Consider the following 26,110-nt stretch of genomic DNA (forward strand, 5'->3'; position numbering starts at 1 on the left):
GGGTTGTGGATTGGGGTTGCACATCTATCACTAACTCCGGATTAGAATTGGTATTTGCCTATTATTACTGTTCTATTTTGAGTTGGTAAAACTACTATCCAGCTAAAAGGATTGCCTTACTAACAATAGTAAATATATATATATATATATATTTTCTATTAATTTTCATAATCTAATTGTTCTTTTCTTTGGTTAGTTCTAAAATTAACTTTATGCTACAAGCGCCTAAAATTTATAGGGGCCCACGACTGCAAGAGTTTTAGAATTAACAGATCATGTAGCAGGAGAAGGGCTATAAAGTAGATGTGATAAGTTGACATTTGACTCACAGAAAGAAACTGAGCTGCCATGCATTTGAGATTCAGCGGTAAGGTTGTTAAAATTTGGAAAATGAACTGAGATAGTGAGAGCAATAGTGTCTTTAACTATTTAGACAGTGCTACAGCCAAATCCTTCAGAAACTTGACGACCTCATCTGTCGAGTTAAGGAGATAGCGCGCATTCGAGCTCTTGCGCCCAACAGCACAGGAAAAGTAGTTCTCTCCTTTGAGATCCAGTACGGAACCCTCATGCCAGGGTATACCTTCCTGCGGTGACCGCCATGAATTACCACTGCTATGATTGGTTCTCTTCTCATTGGTTGAAGAATTCCGCTGAGTCCTACCCTGAGATGCCCTTGGCCCAGTTTTACTCACTGGCAGCTTCGGTGAAGAACGTCTGTCTACAGATGTCTTGACTGCATCACTTACTTTGGCTCTTGCAGCACCCGATGGCTCTGCCAGAAGCTCTGGCTCAAAAAATGTATAGATGTCTTCATCCTAAAGCAGTGAGGATGTGTTAATTACTACCACCAATCATATTATGATACAACTACTCAAGTGGCATGGTGAGTATTAGCAACTTACTGCAATTGGTTACTTGATTGAAAAGCATAGACACTAAATTTACCCAACTTTCCTGGAGTAATTACCATGGATGTACGTAACATTGTATCCATTACGTTCATTTATGAACAGTAGCTTGTTGATACCATCTTTTATGTTGCTAGATACAGACCATTACTGGCAATCATAGATCTTGGAGATCCAATTAAGATTTCCTAGAAAAGAGAAACAATGTAATGATTTGGTTCAAGGAATCCTGCCAGGCCATTAGTTTTTTTCACGTTTCTGGTACTAATCACTAGTCAATCTGATATCAAACCTATATGAGAAATTTAGGAGTATTCATACAGTCTACATGTTACTAGCCGGTAAGGCTGTCGAAGGCAAGTGTGGGAAAGGAAACTGAATAACCAGTTTATATTGCCTCAGCTGTGCAACATCTGGCTTTGGCAAGGAATGCGGCCAGTTGAATAAAATAGTCTTGAGCATCATCCAATGACTCATTCATAAGAATGGCCCCTAGAAGCAAAAAGATGCATTCACAATTTGGTCCATGCTTCTTATCAACAAAACAGAAAAAGAAAAAAGAGGAAGAAGTACATCCAGCTGCAGAATAAACATAATGGAGGGAAATCAAATTCAGATCCATGGATTTTGGTGGAAATCTGTACTATGAGGTGATGCAGAACTTGTTAATACATCATAAGCGAACAAAGTTCAAATTTCTATCACGTTAGATCTTGACCTAGTGTATGCCATGTGTAATTTTACTATTATTAGTGGGATTAAATCCCCCAGATACCATTTCAAAAGCAAACAACTAACTTTTTAATCCTCTCTTGGTATAAGAATCCAAACACAGCCGCACAGAACATCCTGCCCCTAAGTATTATTAATCTTAAGCTTAAATTAGTTTTGCAGAGACCAGGATGGCAGAACAAGTACTTAAATTTCTAGGTTCTACTCACCATATCAAAAACTAGAGAGTAAATAAAGGTTAACTTGTGGCATCTTGATACGAATTTACTTTTGGATACTAGTGATTTTGATCTGAATCATGTCAGCATGTAATATTGCCATCATTCTACCACAAGGTATAAGCATTCTTAAGTTTCTGGCACTTACAGGGTAGAAAATTCTTCAAGAAACAATACAATATTGTTTTTAAGTTCCATTGTAGACAAGCTTCTCCACACAATCCAGCTAGTTCAGCCATGACAGGATGACATGGAAATTGGATAGATAAGGCAAAGTCTAGATTGGCCACATGTCCGCAGATTTTAAAGGCAAATTCAATCATGTACCCCCATATGTGCATGCATCCTTGCGTTTAAAAGTACCCTCTCCATATTCCTGACTTGGTGTGCACTTGCTTGGTGGTCCTGGATTCTTAAAACTTTAATTTGCCCCTTGGCCAATTTTGTTTTGGACAAAACTTGATACGTGAGTAAAAACAAAATTTGGTCATCCAACATTTCAATGTGAAACAAGAAGATGGATCATCTAGAGAAGCTGATCTCAATGGCCATGAAAGAAATCTGTCAGACTGGCGAAACTAGAGCAGCTTCTCCTAAATATCATAGATACGGGTCATGTTCTTTTCTTGAGAGTAAGCTTCCTTCAAATGTCCCATACTCCCTTTGCAGTAGAGTGAAACATGACATTGACAGCAACATCTGGTTCCATGCTATTCCATAACTAGATTAAAATCAAAGCATTCTCCTTCATCCATTCATCATAACCCTTGTCAGATGATGAACGGGAATCAGAAGTAGTATACTTACGTTTATCCTTGGTCATAAGATAAACCTTCACAGACTGAGCAAAAGTAGGTAATTCGAGCTTCCCTTGAGCTTAATAGAAGTAATTTGAACATTGACATTGTTCGAGGCAGATGCAGTAGTCACAGAGGTATTAGACTTGGTCTCAGCCATGATAACCGAAAATAAAGTAGACAAATAGAGTCGCAGGAATACCAAAAAGGAAAAACAGCAAACCACACTTGAACCACAGGGACTAGCGTTTAGAGCCCTCGCAGGAATCAATTAGGTCAAATAAGAAGATGGCTGCAGTCCAAGGTCTTCAAATCTTCAGCATAGTATCAATAGAGCACGATCCATACACCAAATAAATCACTCCATGTAGATGCAGCAATAGGAGGCTGCACACCAGAAGATTTCAGCGCAAAACCGAGATCAGCAGGGAGGGTTTTGAAAAGCTTGATTTGATTACAGAGGCTTTGATACCATGTTACAATCCCAGATACCTATAATCAAACCAAAGAAAAGAGAAAAGAAGAGAAGAAAGAAGAGAAAAGAGAGAGAGAGAGATGCAATCGAAAGACTCCCAAAAAAAGAAGTAACCTGCGATCAGTCCAAAATAGAATGATCGCAGGTTAGTCCCTATTTTTTATAATAAAACAAATAAAAAAGAGAACAAAAATACCCCCATAACCATACGGCAGAACCCTAACACAATAACCAGAACAGATAGGGCAGAAATGCCCCTATCAGTTTGGGAATTAGCGCTAAACCCCTATCGGGATTAGCACTAAACTCAACAGAGGTCACCATTTTTATACCGAAAATGCCCTCATAATAAAGTGAAGAGACTAAAACACCCTTCACTTAAAACGAAGAGAAGAGGGAAATCCTTCTTTCATTTTCTTCTTCAACCTAGATCTTCAATCCTTGACAACATTTTCTGCAACCTCAGGTAGAAGATAGCGAAGAACACCAAGATGGAACTGATTGGAGCTTGCGAAGGGTTTGATTGAAGCTGGCGAAGCTATTGTGGTGGTGGTGGTGGCGGTGGTGGAAGAGGAGGCGGCGGCAGTGGTGGCATTGTTATTGATGACACAATGGGACGCTTTAGTCCGGGAGAAGAAGAAATAGAAAGACGTGATTTGGGAGAAGACCTTCGAGAGTGAGGTGTAGAAGTAGAAGTAGAACTAGTACCAAAGCTTGGACTTTTGGTAGCAGAGCTCGCATGGGAGCTGATCTTTGGCCAAACTTGACGCGGGGCAGTTACCCAAGGGCTCTCAGTATTACTACCATGGCCATTCCCAGCTGTTTAACCCTGAGGTGTGTAGTCTCCTCATCAGACGACATGGCTAGAGGAGTGGGGGGAGACATTCTAAATGTTGGAGCTCTGCTCAACGGCGGTAAGGGCCGAAGTTCAGGGCTCGGACGGTGAAGCTCTAACATTCGGATGGGGAAAAGCTTGTGGTAAGGGGAATCAACTACCCTATTTGCCTCCTCTCCAGCACCTGCGCTACCCCCTCTTCGATCCGAAGGCTCCATTGTTCCCAGATAGAGCAAGTCAAAGTTAGGCCCCACTGGTTCCAGCGAGAATCGCTGAGAGTTGTTCTCACCACCACCACCAACGAGCTTTCGAGATTCAGGTGGGTGTCTCACCTGGTATCGGTATAAGAAGGCAAATGCTGAGAGCATAATGATTGTCACAATCCCCACAGAGATTGCAATCGCGACTTTCTTGGTCGGGCTACTGGGCTGAGCCGCCACCATCGCTGGAGCTACCAAGGAACAGACATTAGCAGAAGGAGCTAGAGTAGTCTGGGTTTGTAAGGGGCTTTACCCTGTTCCTGTGGGGACTTCAAGGAAGAACGACTCATTTGGGCCTGGGAAAACCGGACTTGGCAGAGGGGCCTCGTCCACTAGTGGAGGAGGTGTCGTATCCACTGGAAACAACGGCTGATGCGGAATTCTCCGGTTACCATCACCATTAACAAGCCTATGGATTCCTGGGTTTCCTCTTGTTACATCAGAGGATAGAACCAACGACAATAGCAGGAAAAGAATGAGAAGAGGACCTCTTATGGTTCTCTGTTTTTTATTCTATCTATTCCTTCATTTATGATTCTAGATCTCCTTCTGCTCGTACTTTCAAGAACAGTAAATGATCTCACTAAACAATCTTACTCTGTTCCTCTCTGGATTTGAGACTCTGAAGCTCTGAGTCGGGTATATGGAGTATAAAAGGGTATAATGGTCCTCTCATATTAAGATTGAGTGAGTTGGGTATATGGAGTATAAAAGGGTATAATGGTCCTCTTATATTAAGACTATCTCTACTAAAGGGGTAATACGGTCTTTTGATGTATAAAAGTAACAGCATACTCATACCGTCAATGTTAAGGGAGGGGCATAAATCGTTTAAACCCTTGGACCCACATGTAATTTCGACAAACTACAGGGGAGGGGAGCATAATTTTCCGTAAAATTTTAAATTACATCTATGGCAAGTTCAAGAAACAATCTCCATCGAAGAAAATAAGTGCCAGCTAGTGCTATTGTTGTTTAATGGTGACTTTTTTTTACTGTTCTTTTTTTCTTTTCTTTCTTCTGATTCTTCCTATATTTTAATTATTTTAAATACAGCATTCTAAAAATGCATTGGTGATCCATCAATCTTGAGGGGAACCCTCTGTAGATGGCTTTGTAGAAGTGCCAGTGAAGTGTCCAGTAAGCCTCATCCAGCAATAGTCAAGAAGGTAGATCTGGACCAGATGAGGTAATTGGTACCACACAATTTAACAGAGCTAGCACCAAACGGCACGTACTTATTGCGAACTTGCCCATTAGGTCTTGAAGTTGCAATAGTCAAATCGACATGATGGCAAAGGAGAAATCAACTCAAGTAGGGAGAGATCCAAAATCATTAAAACAAACTGTTAGAAATTGCTCAAACATGGATTGAGTTACCCTGTAGGGGTATTGGATCACTACTCCAAAAATTAGCTTCTTCTGACAAGGGACTGGTGAGATCGCCTAAATACAGTTTTGGGAGAAAACCCTAGAAATTGGAGGAAAGAGAGATCACCCACAAAACCTTGGCAGATAGGGCCACAGGTAATGTCGAACTCCTCTTTAGGGGTGAATAGACACCCCTCCAAAAAATCAGCTTGATTTGAAAGGGTAAAGATAAAATCCAATGGAGTCAAGGTTTTAGAGAAAAATCTTAATTTCTAAAAAATCGCAGATGGGTAGGGCCTTCAATCTTGCAAGCAATGATGGGTACTTTCAGGTGCAGTGCTTGATCTTCAAGAGGAGGAGATTTAATCTTAATAGTAAGAAGAATCAAACTCCAATTGGGAAGAATTAAAATTAGCAAAGAGGGGATAGTTGTTACACTTGTGCCCTAACCCGATCTAATTTGAACTGTTGTGATTGGTCTTGGACCAGAGTGGAAAATACCACCGGGCTTTAGCTCACGGTAGATCATTGTAAAAGGGGGAGAGATGACTCCACTTACTCGTGTATTTCTCGCCAATCCAACTAGAGGGGATTCAAGCCTTCCGACCAGAGGGTAAGTGACCCGACACCCCGTATCTGAGTCCCGGCATACAACAAAATTGTCGAAAGACTATGTACACAACCTAAGGCAACTACCTGTGCAAGGGCCAAGTGGGGACAACAGGCAGTCAAGGCACAACACTGCCTTGCCCACTGAAAACAACCTGGGCTGGATCTAGTGGCATATTTCCGACGGCCTAACAAGATACTGGTTGGGTTCCGATGCCCGTGGACCCCACCACCCGCATCGTGAACAGCCTCGAAAGACTCCACACTCTCTCTCACACCTTCTCCATGACTTGTACTCCATATGGGTCTAAGGAGAAGGGCCCATGTGTCCCGAATGCTGGTTTAACTCACTTGGACCGGATAAGGACCAACCAAATAGGCCTTAGTCAAATGGCCCCCTATAAATAGGAGAGGTGAGTTCATTTCTCACCTCTCACTTGTCCAAAACGTGGGAGAGGGAAAGAAGAGAAAAGGGAAGAGAAGAAAGGAGAAGAGGAAGGAGGAGGAGATTGGAGCTCACCTTAGCTCCCGGCTTTGCCACTTCTTTCCAGAATCTTACCGGAGGTAAGTGTTACATCCTCTACTACACTCTCTTCAAGCTCAGGGAATGTCAATTTCACCTCCCCGGTGTGATTGCTGAGCTCAAACCAAGCCGAGTGAGCTCTGGCAACAAGCTTGACCAAATGACCATTTAGGGTTTCGATCTTTCGACTGTCGTATCTCCCAAGCGACCTGATGGAATTGGGATTTCTTTTGCTTAAAATGAAGGTGGGAAGACCCTCTACAAACTCTAGGGAACGAATCTCGACGATCGGGCCTGAGCTGGAAAGCCCCAAATCCATGGGCATGTTTCTGGAACCCCACCGGAAACAGCCTGGGCGGTGGCATATTTCCGCAGAAGCCCAAGCTCCTAGGAGCTCTTTGCCAGCCCCACTAGAAATATGACTGATATTTCCGGTGGACTTCCCAGTAATGTCAAGATTGACAGTGCTTATGTCCTTGGGGACAGACCTTGTGGGTCCCCTCCGGTGTTTCCAACACCCGTTAACGTCCGATTACCTTTGTGCCTAGGACAGAGATGCACACGTACAGCGAGACCGGAAGTGAATTGCACAACCAGTTGACATACTCAGAATCTGAACCAACCAAGAACAACCGAGGTGAGGGATGGTTGATTTTTGTTTTCGGAATGTTTAATTTCTTTAAAACTGCTCACATGTGTTAGGATTTCTGTGATTATTTAATTGCGTAAATGGTAATGATTAATGATGACCCATAACATGTTATTATATTAAATTGTATATTGCTGATGGAATTGAAAATTTGATATGAAATGTATGTTGTGAGACGGGATCCGGAGTGACCGAGGTGGTTTTGGTACCGTGATCGCCGTGTGAATGTTGCATTCAGGCATTGATTATGTGCATTAGATTGGATGTAGTCGTGGATTACACTTTGTGGCCGATGGTGATTCTGGTATCGTGTACTCCGGGACTACATTTGGAAATGGATATGCTTCATGGCTGATGGTAATTCTGGTGTTGTGTAGTCCATACTCAACTGCTTGTATGCTAGAATAGATATATAATCATGGGTTACACTTTATGGCTGATGGTAATTCCGGTATCGTGTACCCCAAGACTATACTTGGAAATGGACCCGCTTCGTGGCCAATGGTGATTCCGATGTCACGTGGTCTATACTAACTGTATCATTATGCAAGGTATGTAGGATATTTGTGGTTAGGTGACATTCCTTATGTTACGTCCCCTTGCCAACAGGGGGTAAGGTGTTGGATGACCCAATGGTGGTATGTTCAATAAACCATTCCAGAATGCCACACCCGCGGTACAATGTGATTGTTGTCGGAGGCAGGAACTAGTCCGGTGTGGCCGATGGTAATTCCAATGCTATGACTGACAGAAGGTGGTTATCAGGGGTTTGCTGGGTGACCGACGGTCGCATTCCAGGACCGACAGGCTCCTAATCATGACTAGGGTTTGTATCGCTGGGTAATCGATGTGCGAGTGCCGGGACCAGGCATATAGCCTAATGTGTCACAGTAGCATTTACCAGACTTAGTTGTATTGTTAGGTGGTTTAATAAACAAATGGATTGCATCATTCGCATCATGGACTTTGTTTATTTCTGTACTCATGGCATCATGATTTACTTTATGTATGCGGTTGGTTGTGCTTGATTGTGCATGAACCACGTCCTTTACTGAGCTAGTTCGAACTCACCCCTCGTGGACATTGCTTTTTAGATGATGATACAGGTACCGTAGTACTGATGGGATGTGACTACCTCTACACCCGAGTATGGACTAACCGACTGGGTTGTGCCAAAAACGGAAGTGCACGACCAGGATTGTGCCTATGACACCTGTGCCTACTAGGCACCTTGAGAGGCTTGGGTGCCCTTTTGATATTATTATGGTATTCTATTTGGACTTAATATGTGAAAGTCATGGATATATGTAATTGAATAACTCGGTTATGGATATATATTAACATTAGATGTTTTCCCCCTTCATTTATATTCCGCTATAGTACATACTATGATTCCGCTGCAATTGTTCTTGCGGTTTGTGTTGTGTGGTTGTGAATGTTAAGATACTGCTATTAGAAATCCTTGTAGAGGTGTAAGGTAGGTAAGTGTTTTACTCACACCACTAGTATTCCTAATGGTAAGTTGGGATTACTGGAAGTGGGTTGTGACAATAGTACTCTAATCCATTCTTACAGGGCTTTAGGGTTTATAACACTGAGGTGAGGTATAGGGCAGCAACTAGATTCATAAAAATCACCTCATTAGTGCTATCATGTGAGGATTAAGAGAGACAAAGGAAGAGAAGAGGATGCAGGATAGAGACAAAGGAAGAGAAGAGGATGCAGGATAGGTTTGATATAGGTTTAAGATGGAGGGAAGAGAAGAGGGATGGCTGAAAACCTAGATGAGATTTGGAGGCTTTGATACCATGTTAACAAAAAAACGATGGTAGAATTCTTGAATGATCAAAGAGATCAGTCAAGCCTTTATTTATAATAGAGGAGCATAAAACAAAGGAAAGGAAATTACAAGTATGCCACCCCTCTAGCCGACTCTCATTAATTAGAGTTGGTGGGATGGGGGAAAGCACAAGAGTACCCTTAAGTACATATGCCAACAAAAAGTTTTTAAATATTTATATGGTGTGTATGTAATGTTCAATAACACAAATTTATTCCCATCTTAAACTTTCAGTTGAACTCATGTCAAAATGATGAAATTTGTGGTCCAGCTGTGTTAACAGAATGTGATGAGTACAACCAGACCCTGTAAATGAGTACTGTCTCCCCAAAAGAAAATTACCAACCCCTGTAAATTCTCGTATACATGCAAGTTAACAAGAATACCTTACTCAAGAACAATTCCAGATTAAATACATTTCCAATTAATTATAAAAAGTAAAAATTATTAAGAAACTGAACGTAAAATACCTTCCCCAGAAAATGTCCAATGCACAAGACGTAATCAATTGGTGTTTGCATATTTTTGCTATGGATTATCTCACCTAAGATGCGATCAATTGCTGCACCCTGCATGATGTATCCAATAGAGAAGAGAAGAGAAGCATCTATGTTCCAAATCACCAATAGAAATGAAATCAAACATTTTTAACTGAACTCTACACACCTTCGTTACACCCACTGATCTGACCTCAACCGATCGACTTCCTTGGACAACATCAACAGCTGCATTAGAAATGGGCCCTGTCCACAGGTGCTGCAGTAAATCTCTTGCTTGAAGCCTTCCAAATTCAACATCTGCAAACATAAACAAGGTTAGACTCTTTTGAAAGGAATGAAAATGATAACAATTTATAATGTGAAAAATGAAGAAAAAGAAAAATCAATATTTGATCAAGTACCTGCATACTTATAATTCCATACAAGTGAAGTCTCACGAGCTTCCAAATGAGATCGAGGTGTTCTTTCCGTGAAATATTCAAAAACATGCTGAAAAATTGTTAAAAGCTCGCAAGTTNTTTTAACACATTTTAAAATTACTTGATGAATATTCCAAATATAGATTTTTTATTGGTAGATGTATGATTTTGTTAACACTCGAGATGTATGGGATCAGCTCTACTCCACAAAAAATAATCAAAACAAGCAAAACAAAAATACGATTCACAAACAGGGTTTGGATTTTGTCAAGGGTTTTAAGAAAGGGCTTTGAGAAGGAATCAAGGAACAAGGAAGAACCACTGATCTAGGCGACCATTTTGCTCCGGCAGCGATGAGTTTGCTCCAGCAACGATGATCTTCATTCTTCTTTGACAATAGTAGAAATATAGTGGATGACCTTAGGGCTTAGGCACTCATTTTGGCATCATAAAGGTAAGTATAATAAATACCTGTATTTTTTATCGCTTCTTTTCTTTGTATTTATAATTTTGTTTCATAATTTTGTATTTATATTATATGTTAATATGTTATGATGATTGATGATTGATGAAGATGAACTTAGTTTATTCACTTTATTGATTTGTTTTCTTGATAAATATCTTACATTGGTATGAATATGAACCTTTAATATTTATTTAACATATGAGAAATAGGATTCAACTAGGATTTGAGCCAAATAGATTGGTTTTATAAAAAAATTACACAGGAACGCTTTAGTCAATAAGGCGACGCTTTATGCCCGCCTTATCGCTAAGGCGCTCCGAAAGACCCTTAAACGCCACCGTCGCCTTACCGCCTTAAAAACTATGGTAATGATGACCCATAACATGTTATTATATTAAATTGTATATTGCTGATGGAATTGAAAATTTGATATGAAATGTATGTTGTGAGACGGGATCCGGAGTGACCGAGGTGGTTTTGGTACCGTGATCACCGTGTGAATGTTGCATTCAGGCATTGATTATGTGCATTAGATTGGATGTAGCCGTGGATTACACTTTGTGGCCGATGGTGATTCTGGTATCGTGTACTCCGGGACTACATTTGGAAATGGATATGCTTCATGGCTGATGGTAATTCTGGTGTTGTGTAGTCCATACTCAACTGCTTGTATGCTAGAATAGATATATAATCATGGGTTACACTTTATGGCTGATGGTAATTCCGGTATCGTGTACCCCAGGACTATACTTGGAAATGGACCCGCTTCGTGGCCAATGGTGATTCCGATGTCACGTGGTCTATACTAACTGTATCATTATGCAAGGTATGTAGGATATTTGTGGTTAGGTGACATTCCTTATATTACGTCCCCTTGCCAACAGGGGGTAAGGTGTTGGATGACCCAATGGTGGTATGTTCAATAAACCATTCCAGAATGCCACACCCGCGGTACAATGAGATTGTTGGCGGAGGCAGGAACTAGTCCGGTGTGGCCGATGGTAATTCCAATGCTATGACTGACAGAAGGTGGTTATCAGGGGTTTGCTGGGTGACCGACGGTCGCATTCCAGGACCGACAGGCTCCTAATCATGACTAGGGTTTGTATCGCTGGGTAATCGATGTGCGAGTGCCGGGACCAGGGATATAGCCTAATGTGTCACAGTAGCATTTACCAGACTTAATTGTATTGTTAGGTGGTTTAATAAACAAATGGATTGCATCATTCGCATCATGGACTTTGTTTATTTCTGTACTCATGGCATCATGATTTACTTTATGTATGTGGTTGGTTGTGCTTGATTGTGCATGAACCACGTCCTTTACTGAGCTAGTTCGAACTCACCCCTCGTGGACATTGCTTTTTAGATGATGAAACAGGTACCGTAGTACTGATGGGATGTGACTACCTCTACACCCGAGTATGGACTAACCGACTGGGTTGTGCCAAAAACGGAAGTGCACGACCAGGATTATGCCTATGACACCTGTGCCTACTAGGCACCTTGAGAGGCTTGGGTGCCCTTTTGATATTATTATGGTATTCTATTTGGACTTAATATGTGAAAGTCATGGATATATGTAATTGAATAACTCGGTTATGGATATATATTAACATTAGATGTTTTCCCCCTTCATTTATATTCCGCTATAGTACATACTATGATTCCGCTGCAATTGTTCTTGCGGTTTGTGTTGTGTGGTTGTGAATGTTAAGATACTGCTATTAGAAATCCTTGTAGAGGTGTAAGGTAGGTAAGTGTTTTACTCACACCACTAGTATTCCTAATGGTAAGTTGGGATTACTGGAAGTGGGTTGTGACAATAGTACTCTAATCCATTCTTACAGGGCTTTAGGGTTTATAACACTGAGGTGAGGTATAGGGCAGCAACTAGATTCATAAAAATCACCTCATTAGTGCTATCATGTGAGGATTAAGAGAGACAAAGGAAGAGAAGAGGATGCAGGATAGGTTTGATATAGGTTTAAGATGGAGGGAAGAGAAGAGGGATGGCTGAAAACCTAGATGAGATTTGGAGGCTCTGATACCATGTTAACAAAAAAACGATGGTAGAATTCTTGAATGATCAAAGAGATCAGTCAAGCCTTTATTTATAATAGAGGAGCATAAAACAAAGGAAAGGAAATTACAAGTATGCCACCCCTCTAGCCGACTCTCATTAATTAGAGTTGGTGGGATGGGGGAAAGCACAAGAGTACCCTTAAGTACATATGCCAACAAAAAGTTTTTAAATATTTATATGGTGTGTATGTAATGTTCAATAACACAAATTTATTCCCATCTTAAACTTTCAGTTGAACTCATGTCAAAATGATGAAATTTGTGGTCCAGCTGTGTTAACAGAATGTGATGAGTACAACCAGACCCTGTAAATGAGTACTGTCTCCCCAAAAGAAAATTACCAACCCCTGTAAATTCTCGTATACATGCAAGTTAACAAGAATACCTTACTCAAGAACAATTCCAGATTAAATACATTTCCAATTAATTATAAAAAGTAAAAATTATTAAGAAACTGAACGTAAAATACCTTCCCCAGAAAATGTCCAATGCACAAGACGTAATCAATTGGTGTTTGCATATTTTTGCTATGGATTATCTCACCTAAGATGCGATCAATTGCTGCACCCTGCATGATGTATCCAATAGAGAAGAGAAGAGAAGCATCTATGTTCCAAATCACCAATAGAAATGAAATCAAACATTTTTAACTGAACTCTACACACCTTCGTTACACCCACTGATCTGACCTCAACCGATCGACTTCCTTGGACAACATCAACAGCTGCATTAGAAATGGGCCCTGTCCACAGGTGCTGCAGTAAATCTCTTGCTTGAAGCCTTCCAAATTCAACATCTGCAAACATAAACAAGGTTAGACTCTTTTGAAAGGAATGAAAATGATAACAATTTATAATGTGAAAAATGAAGAAAAAGAAAAATCAATATTTGATCAAGTACCTGCATACTTATAATTCCATACAAGTGAAGTCTCACGAGCTTCCAAATGAGATCGAGGTGTTCTTTCCGTGAAATATTCAAAAACATGCTGAAAAATTGTTAAAAGCTCGCAAGTTTAGAGTTGACACCATAAAACAGATCCAACATGAACTTCAATACAAGTCACCTTCACACTGTCAACCCAATCCATGTTTAGATGCTCTGGCATTGTTGTCATCCATTCTTTCTTCGTAAGACGTAAAAACATTCCATTCTCTGCTGCTAACCACATGTTGTATTCTCCAAAGTTCTGCCACAAAAATATTTAGACCGGAGTCTAATATATGAATAAGAAAAAAAGAAGAGAAAATAAGATGGAAGTACTTTGTCTAGGTCCTTCCTCTCACTTCCACTGAGAACAACAATTGTTGTCGTCGGATCATTGCACAGAGTTTCCAAGGGCTCTTTCAAGTCTGGGTGCAATTTAGGTTCCATTTCTTTAATTTGATCACCCCCTCTCCCACCAGGAGTATCCACTTGTTCGGTTAAGGTTGCATTGAATCCCTGCAGTTTAGTAGGACATCTGTGAGAAATATTAAAACAATGACAAGTTCATGAAGATAGGATTATCAACCCTTACACAGCTAACTTCAATAAAGAGAAGACATTTACAACTAATTTATGAAATTAACATGAAGCAAGGAATTGCATACAAATACCAAGCATTAGAGACATTTTAATTGTGCAAAGAGACCCTAATTTTAGGGTTTTGGTCTATGAGAACTTTTTTACTGTCAGCCAGAAAATCAAGAAAAATTCTCCACCAAACAGAGATCTCAGCCAGAATTAGAGATTTTTTCACTTAGAACTGACTCTCTTTCAGTTTGGATCAGATTCAGCCCCAGACCTTGGTACACTGATAAATCAAATTAAAGGTAAGGTGGACTGATGCTTCCTGTAATGCCCCAGAAATCAGAAAGCTAAGAGTATGTTTTTCAATCCAAGGGTAGTTTCGTAATTTTACATTGCAGTGGTAAGTTCGTAAATTGTTGTGATTCTTTTTTTTAATAACCTGATATGTAGAATTTAATTCTAGGGCTAACCTAGTATTGGATGACATATAGATAAATAAAATACATAGAAATTAAAGAATACCTCAGTTCTTTCTTTATATTTGATTTGTGGACTAAGTAAATAATTCAAATGTTAGCCTATTGGTTGTGACTTAAGCAGTTAGTGAGAGGTTAGTGGTTTAAATCTTATAAGTCTTAAGAGGTGATGCGGATTAAACATTTAATTGAGCTTATTGTATTAGAAATCTTATAAGTCTTAAGAGGGGGTTATATGTGTATTGGACCTTTGATGTATATCCATATTATGGGCTAGGCTATCGCAGGAAGAAGCCTAGCCCAAAGAGGCCCCATCGCCCCACTTAAATAAGTGGGTTAGTTCACAAAATATGGGCCCATCGATTTCAGTAGCTTTAATTAAGAGTTTTTAATTTCAATAAAGGCCCAATGGGCCCATCAATTGTAAAGTCCATTATGGACTATTAGCTTAAGTAGTCCTATAGTTGCAATAGGAATGCCTAGTCCTATTTTTCGAACTAGCTCCTATTGGTTCCTAGACTTATTATGATTGTAATTCTGCACAAAATTTTCAGATTTGAATGAAGAAAAGTTGCAATCAATTGCTTAAAACAGCTGGAATAGTTGTGGATGAGAAGCCCAGGCTGAGATAGCCACCTTCCACTCACATTCTCCTTGCTCTCTCTCAATTTTATTCCCAAGTATTACTGCTGTTAGTGTCTGCTTCCATTGCCTACTGTTGTGATCAATTTCAGATCTGTTCAAGAGCCTACAAGCTAGGATCGACCAGCAGTCCTAGAAGGAACAGGAGAGAGATCGATCTCCTATTCCTCCCACAACTGTTCTCTGTTCAGCCAAGCATTAAATAGAGGTGTTCCAGACCCTCCAAGGACCAATCGATCCTTACCTGAGTACTGATTGAAGCAGCCAGCCACTGTTTTTGGAAGTTCTCTCAGCTTTCTCTCTCCTAGGTCTGAAAATCAAAAACATTCATAATTCCATAACCAGCCGATGGAATCTGTTCCCCCCTAGGGATCTCCAATCGACCAGCTTTGCAGCTCGCTTGGAGCCACACAGAGCCAGCCGCACCTCTCTCTCTTTCCCAATTGCAGGTTTTTCTCTCTCCTCCTTTGGGGTTGAATATTGGGTTGGGTTTTGTTTCTGTGTTAGATTTAAGTCTTGGGATTACTTGCTGGTTGTTTCCCTGTTGTTCTCCTGGGTTTCTATCTATTGCTATTAAGTCAATTATTAGGGAGTTACTTGTTTATTTGGGGTTATACATTGTGGGGGTTAGCTTCTTGTAAACTACTCCTGCATTAACCTTTAGTTCCAAGGATTTTCTTTGCAATAGGTCACTTTTATGGCCTATAATATGGGTATAGGCTAGGCATATGAGATTAGTCAAGTAAGAGCATTTATTTCTTTATTTCATTTGTTATTAAGTGTTTTAGTCAGACTGGATAAGGAATCTATATGTCCAGCCTGTTTTGAGTTTATTTTCTTTGTTATTTAGTTTTAGTCAATTTAGGTTTCCCAATTAGTTAAGGATTGGGTTAGGCCTCTCATTTTTAGCGTCTAAGTCTATTTTTGAATTTTCTATATCAGTTTGTATGGGGATCTAGCATTGCACATGGATTTGATAAATGAAAATTGTTATTGTTGCTACTCCTCTTCCTGTCTGAATACTTTCTTATGTTTGATCAAGGTGACAGAATCGGTGTTTTATCTCATTGATTAATCTTCTCTACAAGCTAATTGGTCTTTCATTACTACTGCTAGTTCTTCTCTCTATTATTCAATCTCTGATTTCTGCCATTAACAAGTATAATTCTTCAAGTTCTTCACTTAAGATTCTAGTTTCTAGAAGGTTGGATACAAGATTTTTTTTATTTTTTTTTCTTTCAGATTAAGCAATTCATCCATTTGATCGAACTGAAATTTTGAACACACGTTCATCATCTCTAGTTTGGATATCGATACAAATTTGGGCCACTTCCAACGGTCAGACCAAGAGATATTTTTTTACTTCCAATTTTCTTCCCTTTGCCTATTAAAAACCTGAATCAATTCGGTTATTGCTCTAAAATACCTGCTGTTTTCACTTATGCTTTGTGAATCAAGTTACCTTCTGAAATCAAAGATCAACTGGGTTACATTGACCTAATTTCTGAATCCTAATTTGGGGCTGGAAATTACTATTTCACCCCACTTGGTTACTGTTTAGTATTCTTCAATCAGTTGTTTTTTCACCGCAGTTCCTTCATTGCTTGCATCTGAGTATTGACTCCTACTGTTTATCCCAGCGTTTGTTATTGACCAATTAATTGAATATTCTTCTCCTAATCCTATAAAGATTACTTGTTGATTCCAGAATTTTTATTTCTGAAATTATTTTTAATCTAACCATTAGTTTGTGATCATATTTTGGTGGTTAATAAAGCTACAATAGAGGAGGTTTCAATCCAGATTTGGGGAACATCTGACCTGCAGTCTGCAGATTGTGTTTTTAATTTCAGTTTTATTGAAATCTAAAAATTACATCCTAAGTTCGCATTTCTCTAATTACTCACATATTACCCTATCATTCATTCTCATCATTTGTAGGGTGATAATACATGTCGTAGGGGATTGATTCCTGGAGTTTGACCTTTGTTTGAGAAGGTTGACTTCTTGACTTTGGTTGACTTTTGGGCCAAAGTGAGCTATTGAATTAGTTTTTAAACTAGGATATTAATAGAAGTTGTACCTAATTGCAGGTTGCGATTAAATTGAGCATTCAAAGCTTGGAGGGTTGTAGTAGTACATATGCAGACTGAGGAATGTGGAGTATAGTGGGTTCACTCCACAGGTGTGTGGTACGATTACCTAAGTTGTATATGATATGCTTGTACTGTTGAGATATGGTGACATATGATTGTTTGAATTGTGTTTATGTGTGACATGCGATTATGCAAATGATTAAAGCTAGTGATGATAAATATTTTCTGTATGATGTATGATTATGGAAGTGATTTTTATCTTTGCTCAAATATTTTACAAGTGTTTTCACATGTGTTCAAAACGTGTAATGTTGTGAAAGTGATTTTATAAAAGTGTGATAAAGAGAAAATGTTTGGTAAATAGACTACCAATGAAGAGTAATTGCCAGCCGAGAGGCAATATGTTCCGTGGAGACGTGGGAAAAAAAAATGCCCACCATACACAAATGAGTTGTCAGTGGTGTATATATATATATATATATTTAGTCACTGAGAGAGTGGCGATAGCGTGATTTGTAAGGGGACGTTTTCCCTCTCAGAGTATAGGTTGTTGAAGCCTATGTCCCTCAGTGCCGGTTAAAGAGATAAAGAGTGAAATCAAGTAAAATTGTTTTAATAAGAAATGCTATTTTGAGAAAAACTAAAAGTTTTCGTTTAAACCTCTGATTATTTGATTCTTGTTTTTGTGTTGTGCACTTACTATATTCTGTCTTACTGAGTTGCTGAGCTTACCCATTATTTTATAAGATCACAGAGGAATGAGATGGACATGTGCTTTGGTGCGGTGTTCGAGGGTGACTCAGAGATTACTTTTATTTATAGTTTGTTGTTTTAATTTTATTAGTCGGATGTAGCAGGAAGCAACTGATAAATTAAATTTTGAGCATTTAAATTGGGACATTTTGTTTTAATTTTATTAGTCGGACTGTCACCAGTAGGAGATATTTGAGGTTAATGAAAATGGTTTTGACTATTTTGTTTGAGACTTAATCCAGGTTAAGAATGAACATATATTGATTATCATTTAAGTTACAGCACATTCATTGGAAGTAGCAAGATCATATACAAGAATAGAAGAAAAATCATAATATCTTTGTCATCTAGTGACATGTTGAGCATCTTGCTGGTCCAAGAGCATGAGCATGAGCATGTGAAAAAGTATGCTAGAACGAGAACATCAAAGATGATAAGTTCAGAGTTCAACACTTAAAGGAGCATGAAAATAAGCATACCAGTATGAGTAAGCGGTTCTGGGCCTGCAAGTAATGATTTATTGCATCTTCAACTGGAAGTAAATTTGGAAATTTTCTTCTCCTTAATTGAGCTTCAATAATGGTATCGTTCAGTTCACTACATGTAAAAACAAAAAAATGCACGAAAAAGTAAGCAACAAAAACCTTTATGTCTGCTCTATCATCTGCACATCAATATGTTCAACAGATGGGCATCCTGATGCAACAGGTCTCTCTCCCACATAAACGATAAATCACAGTAACATTTTAGTTAATCACCAAAATTTCACAAGATTATGTCTGCTCATGAAGCCTTTCCCCTCATCAAAGGCCAACTGATTGTCCTTTCTGGGGCACCCAATAAGGCAAATAACTCACTTAGCAAAAATTGTTTCAAGGAAATATTTTAACGACACTAACTTTAAGGCAAATAACTCTCTTAGCAAAAATTGTTTCTCGGCATGTGTCTGAAATTCAGGCTAACAAATCCCGATACATCGGCCTGAGAATTTCAGGGACATGGAACTTGCTTAGGGAGTTCGCCAACAACACTCGAGCCCCTCAAACTCAAACATCTCGATGGTTGGACACTTACAAACAGAAAATACATTTGGATTTAGAAACAAATAATGCAAAGTATGATCTAAGTTCAATTGCTCAACATCAGTTCCAAATATACTGGATTGATAAGAAGACAATATGTGAGAGAACTTGCATCAGAAAAAGAAACCGTAAGAAGAGGATTGGAAAAAAAGAAGCCTGTTGTTGGTTCTGACGTAACATAATTGTACCACCTTCAACATCATTTGACAGAGCACTACAAAAGTATCATTAATTTCCTTTCCCTTTTTTTTCTAACGCTTTCTGAGATTAATTTTTCTCAAGATTTCAAATGATTTTTTAAAGCAGTATCAGTTCAGTTCATGTGTATGTTCTTGTAATGAGATAAAGCTTTTCAATGAATATGAGGAAATGCGTGGTGTAAGAGTTTTCGAAAGAAATTTGTTTTAACGAACATACAAGCCTAATTATTATTTTTTGGATAGGTCGGCCCTGAGGAGAGTTAAATACATGACCTCTTCATTGTGAGGTGTAGGTTCTTGACAACTGACTACCCCCTTGGGGTTCAAGTTTAATTCTTGATCCCAGACAAACAATACATTGAATGTCATAAGAAATTATTCACGTACTCAAGAAATTCAAGTCAGTAATTACCCATACCTCACAAAGGTCTCAGCCCAATCTTGAGCAGTGTGGGTCGTCACATGATTAAAGTTATGACGGTGCCGTTTTTCTCTATCCTCAGCGTTCATATCTAAAGCTTGACCAATTGCACTAGCAACTTCTGTGATATTCCATGGGTTTACTAGGATAGCTCCAGCACCAAGGGACTGTGCAGCTCCAGCAAACTAGAGAACATGATGAAAGTATTAATTCAGATAGTAAAGCCTCATAGTTTCTAATCATAGTGAGTAGTATCCAAAGGTCATAACTCTCATAACATCCAATTGCAGATTGAAACCAGGAACAATGCATTTAAAATGAAACTTGTGGAAAGACAAGCATGGTTGCATGATTCATGTGATATTTAGCAAGCCAAGATTTTTTTTTAGGGGGGGGGGTGGTGGGAGTGTGGGGGGGTTAAATATTTTACTATAAAATATTCTTTATGTTCTTTATGTGAAGTTATTATGGAAAATTTTCCTGTACAACCAAAAACATAATTCCCTTGAGAAAATGAACCATTATATTATGAGAACATCTAGTGATAAGACCACAAGACCAGACAATGTAAGGTGCTCTATTGAGAGTGTACTTGCTTATTTGTTTCATTTTTTATTTTTTCTCTTTTTTGGTTAAAAATGCAAGGTTAAGTGGATGGGAGTGAATATATGAAAAGAGGGAAAGACAAGCCTCTTTGGTTTTACTCTTTTCCTTTAATAATCAAATTCCAAGTTGAGAAGGAACAAAATTAAGGAGGGAGTGACATAGCCAAGAAAGGAATTGTGAAAAAAATGAGGTTATTTAGTTTCTTAAGTCTATTTTTCCTCTACGTAGGAGAGGGTAGAGCTGGTAAATCTTTAGGTTTTATTTTTTCCCTCCCCTCTTAGATACAAATTTCCTATAGGGTGTGATAGGTCTCAGTACTTTAAGATTCTTTTTTATTCACCTTAGAGAGTCAGTGGGATGTGGTGGGCCCACACTGACTTCTTTTTTTTTTGGAGGGGGGGGGCGGGGGCGGGAATGGATTCAATCCTATAAAATCTGTCCCTTTCCAACATAGCATATATTATAGACCAAAATTTTCAGTGGAGCCAATTATCCTCAGGTATGCTATAAATACCGCTAACCATGCACTTAGGCAGAAACGAAAGTTTTTAGAAACTAATTGAGAAATTTATTGTAGAATGAGAATTAAGTAGCATGCAAGCATGCTCATTTGCAGGTGCAACTTCCAACACCACCTGATAAAATTTGGTTTGATCTCTTCGGCTCTCAACTCATCATAGATGCACGGATCTAAGAATAATTGTAGAAAAAAAGAAGGATTTCTCCCCCTAGAAATGAGAAACATAGAAAAGAAGAAGGCACAGTAAGAAACCGCATGGGCATGCAATGCAACAGAGAAAAATTGCTACATATCAAAACAGAAATTTGTAAAGGAGCTGCAGATGAACAAGGAAACAACTACTATGTGGTCTCCTACAGCTGTTGTTGCTGTTACGTTCTCAGTAGATCATGCCTTTTAATTAAAGCTTAGAGAGAGAGAGAGAGAGAGACATGTTAATTTGCAGCAGAGTGACACAGCGAGTAAGGGACCTGCTTGCGAGCATGGTGCATGGAAGCGCATTATTTGGGGAACAAATGAGGCCATAGAAAATTCCAGAAATTTCAAAAGAGGATTGCTTGTTGAAAACTGATGAGGTACGTTAACACGTAAGAGGGTAGGAAGGCAAGACTGTAACAGACTATAAAGAGTGGAGGGGGGGGGGATATCTAGAATAGGAAGGGATCTCTTCTTTCTCCAGAATCCACACTACAGTTCCAACAATAATAAGAGCAATTATAAACCCTCCTCCCTCTTCTCCTCCTCTGTCGCTATCAGTTATTCTAGTAGTCTAACCCAAAGCAGAGAAATTAATCTCCTTTGTCACTATCGTCCTACATTTCTTTACTTAAGTACCCTTTTACAGGAAGAATAAAATCGGTTTCCTGGTGACATTTCCATGGGGAAGCTGTGGGAAGCTGTGCCGGATCATCTCCATTGCCAGCGAAACGAAAAATAAAAAATAAAAAATAAAAAATAATGATGAGTTTGAGTCTCTCTTCCTGCTCAAAAATTTTCAAAATTTTTTCTTTCCTTTTCTTTCCTTGCATTCCAAACATAGCCTTAAGAATTCAAAAGTAGAAAGCAAACAAAATGAAATGATTTTCTTATCAGATGTGAATAGTTAAAGGCTTTGGAATAAAGCAGGAAAAAAAAAAAAAAAAAAGCATCATTAGACAAAATGGTAATCATAACTTACTTCACTAAGAATTAAAACTCCTTTCTTTGAATCCTGGCATGCGACAAACTCATAGCTGACAAGATTCATTCCATCCCTCAAAGATGTCACAAGTGCTATGTCTGAATATAAGAAGTGAAGAACAGAATCAGCGTAGAAATGAGATTCCGTGCACAATTCTAAGCTTGAAAACCAAGGATTTGACACGAAGCAAAATTACAATACCAAATCACAGACAATTTAAGCCGATACCCATTTCTACTGATCCATATGTTTTTCATAATTTCAAATATGCCGGTTCTTTCAAGTCTATTTACCAAGAGACTCTGATGCTTGGTAACCCCCCCCCCCTTTCCAAACCGAGCTCACAGTATACTTGCTACTGTTTACAGCGTATCTGAACTTTACAGTACAATGGCTTGCCATTACAAAATCTGAAGACACATGAAGAAAAGGCAAACAGAAGATATGTGTGTACACCTTATCGTCCCAAACTTCCAATGACCATGAGAATCACTTCTCTTCGTTATATATTCTTTTGGGTCTGACCCTTTTAAGTGCAGAAGATTATCAAATCACATTAGGATGGGTCTTCTAGTAACTTTCCTGACCCTATTCCATACATACAACCAACTAGTTAAGCGAAATTCAATCCAATGAAAGCTTCAAGCTAGGAGCCCACCTTCCTAGAAGTTATAGGAAGGTATAAGATTTATCTCATTCAGTTCTCTCAACCCCAGCAAACAAAACCTTCATCAGTCTTCAGATATCTCGACTGATACACGACCAGATAAAAATCTGGGGATCCTATTATCAGAAGGTAAATCACTTGAAGCAAAACCAATAAGCATCATGTAAAATATCTGATAGGTTCCATTATCCTCCATTGATTTAACCATCTTTCCTTTAATTAGACGAGGGGTGATTAGCAGTGTCGTAACAAAGGAAAAGTAAGGATCCAATGAAACTATATATTATCGTACATCCAAGTGTGATGACCGGTATTTTAGTCAACAATCTCCAACATTTAAGCATCATAAGCATATTTTTTATTTTTTTAAGGCTCTTTCATTATGCTTACCTTTCCATGAGGCCCAATCATTCCGATTAGAATTTGGGCTTTAAAGCGGTGTATTCATATCTCAACACCACCAAACTACTTTTTGTAGGAGACATGTTTAATTGATATCAGCAAAAAAAAAATTCTCATCCAGGAAGATAGATCATTTGTAGTGGTGGACAGATTCTCGAAGATGGCTCATTTTATACCATGTTGAAGGATGTTCAACGCAAGTAAAAGAATCAAGCATATCTTCAAAGAGGTGGCACACATTCATGGACTGCCAAAATCCATATTTCTGATTGTGATGTAAAATTTAGGAGCTATTTCTAGAAGACTATAGATGAAGACGAATATGAAGTTGAAGTTCTCTTCAACATTCACCCATAGACAGATGGTTAGACATACGTGGTGAATCGAAGCCTCAGCAACCTTCTTCATTGTCTTGTCACGAGAATACACGGCCCTCTATTCTTGACATTACCGAGTTCGCGTACAATAGCTCCATCAACCGTACTAATGGGCATACACCTTTTGAGATTGTGCTCAGTCTTCAACCTTGAATACCCATTGATTATGTACCATTGCCCCCTCATGTACCCATGAGAATTGAGGCAGATGAGTTTTTAAGACACATCACGGAGGTTCACATTGATGTTTGTCGTCGCATTGCCATTAGTAAAGATGGGAACTACCATATAAGGCAGCCGCTGACCGACATCTTTGTTTCGTCGAATTTCAGCCAGGAGATTTGGTGATGGTTTGATAAGTGTGGAAAGACTCCCTCTGGTTACCAATCACCAATTGCATCCTCGCAAAATGAGTATTTAAAGTTCTGAAACGTATTAGCCCTAATGCTTATATGTTGAGTTGCCACCATAAATGAAGATTAGAAATGTTTTCAATGTGACTGACCTCACTCTCTATGTGGGCCATCATACAAACGAGAAGTACATTGAGCATGCACTATGGTTTCCCCAATTTGCATCCCACATCGATGAGATCAAAGATATGCTCAATAACAAGTTTACTATGATGCGGAATAGCAAAGGCTACTATTCCTTTCTTGTCAAATGGAAGGGACTACCTATTAAAAACTATAAGTGAATCCATGCTGACAACTTCAAGCATCTCAATCCGGATCTCTATGAACATTACATGTCCTTCCTCCATTGGTCAAAGTCGAATGATTTATGAGGGGGGGGAGGGATGCAAATAGATTTCATGGGTTTAAGAACAGCCGTAGGGATCAGTTGAGGTGTGGTCAATCTTAAATATATGGACCAACCCATAGGGCCAACCAGCCAAGCTAGGCCAAGCCTTATAGGTTTGGAGTTTCTGGTTCCCTCATAACTAGATCATGGGGGTATTTTGCCTTGGACAACAAGTCAAAAAACTTTGGTCTAGAAGAATCTTTGATTCCTTTTTTTTATTTTTTATTTTTTTTTTATTTTATTTAATTTGGTACTTTGTTTCCTTTTTTGGTTACTTAGTTTAGTCCAAGTAAACTCTAGTTACTCGTTTCTCAAGTCTCAATTGGCGCAACAGTAAGGTTGCTGTATTGCAACCTAGTGGTTACTGGTTTGAGTCAAGAAACAGTCTCTCCACGATGTGAGGATAATGATGTGTACATTATGACCCACCCCAAACCTCGCAGTGGTGGCTTCACTTTCTATTTTGGGACCTATTCTTGAGCCTGATGAAAGGCCACTTGGGGAAGGGAAGAAAATCCCTGAGATGCTCAGAGTTGCAGGGGATAGGGAGAAATTGCACTAAGAAAAGGGAAGGAGAAGAGAAGGGATTTGCACACACTCAGCCCACAGGCACACACCACAATATTAACTCATAACTTCATTCTTCAATTTTTACTTGTCTATTGGTTACAACCAATTTAAAGGAAAATAAAAGACACAAAATAGAAACTCAACTAAAATAAGAAACTACCCTAAACAAGGAAACAAATTGCAAATTGACTCTCTAAATCCTACGTGTACCTAACTTGCTAAAATAAAGTGAATAAAATAAAATCAAAGACAATCTTCCTAAATAAAGTAAATTTCTAAAATCCTAATAGACCAAGGACTCAATATGGGTCTAGTTCATCTCTGGTTGGATACCTAGATGGGTATGGGTCGCTCCATGGGTGCGTATTTGCATCAATTCCTCCGATGTTGAGAAAAACTCGTCCACGAGTTTTGTAGAACGGAAGAATCAACACCAATCGGTTAGCATCCATCCTTGCTTGTATGAAGTCACCATCGAAACCAAGATCAAATGATATGAAATCCACGAAGCGAAGTTCATTGGTGAAGTAGTGACTCGAAAAAATAAAATCGATCGGTTCACTGATGAGATCAATCGATTTAAATTTTTCCACAAGTTGATCTTCAACTTCCAACAGTGCCATCTCATCTTCTATCACTATTCATCTTCTGGTTTGTTTATCTGTTGTTCAACTATTGAGATCACATAGTTGAAGGTAGAGTGCACTTGCGTTCTGATGTCCGTGCAATGTCGTAGAATCTCATCGAGCTTCACTTGCATCAATTGCATTTGTTGACGGATGTCCAATAAAAGATCGAGATCCATCAGTCAACTTTGCTTCTTTTTGTTTTCTTTTTCAAGGGATGGCAGAATTGTAAATATTGGAGGTTTACTTTAGGCAACAAAGATATCACATGTGGGGCAAGGATATAGTTGGAAATAAGGGAAAAATAAGGGCTAAAAAAGGATAAAAGATAATGGGACGGTGGTGCGAGGAATAAACAGAGTTACAGAGGGGTAGTTCTAGAAAAGGGGAATTAGAAATAAAAAAAATCGATGGGTATTTGAAATACCTTAACCGAAAAGGTCTCTGTGATGCGAGAAATCGGGAGTCAGGTATGCAGCTGACCTC

General features: G+C 39.0%; 1 protein-coding gene across 6 annotated transcripts in view; it reads right to left on the reverse strand.

Moving 5' to 3' along the window:
• Positions 1-330: 330 nt before the first annotated feature.
• Positions 331-26,110, reverse strand: part of LOC122093638 (alpha,alpha-trehalose-phosphate synthase [UDP-forming] 1-like) — a 135,921-nt gene continuing 110,141 nt past the window's right edge. For all 6 annotated transcript variants that reach the window (XM_042664002.1, XM_042664004.1, XM_042664005.1 and 3 more), the window contains 9 exons: positions 22,176-22,276; positions 19,870-20,057; positions 18,649-18,766; positions 13,954-14,133; positions 13,757-13,879; positions 13,591-13,678; positions 13,356-13,486; positions 13,160-13,258; positions 331-818 (listed from right to left, as the gene is read on the reverse strand). In XM_042664002.1, the coding sequence (XP_042519936.1) occupies positions 426-818; positions 13,160-13,258; positions 13,356-13,486; positions 13,591-13,678; positions 13,757-13,879; positions 13,954-14,133; positions 18,649-18,766; positions 19,870-20,057; positions 22,176-22,276 (1,421 nt within the window). In that variant the 3' untranslated portion in view covers positions 331-425. The remainder of the gene's footprint in view (positions 819-13,159; positions 13,259-13,355; positions 13,487-13,590; positions 13,679-13,756; positions 13,880-13,953; positions 14,134-18,648; positions 18,767-19,869; positions 20,058-22,175; positions 22,277-26,110) is intronic.

This window comes from Macadamia integrifolia, chromosome 11 (genome assembly GCF_013358625.1).
Source record: "Macadamia integrifolia cultivar HAES 741 chromosome 11, SCU_Mint_v3, whole genome shotgun sequence".
In the NCBI taxonomy this organism is placed as follows: Eukaryota; Viridiplantae; Streptophyta; class Magnoliopsida; order Proteales; family Proteaceae; genus Macadamia; species Macadamia integrifolia.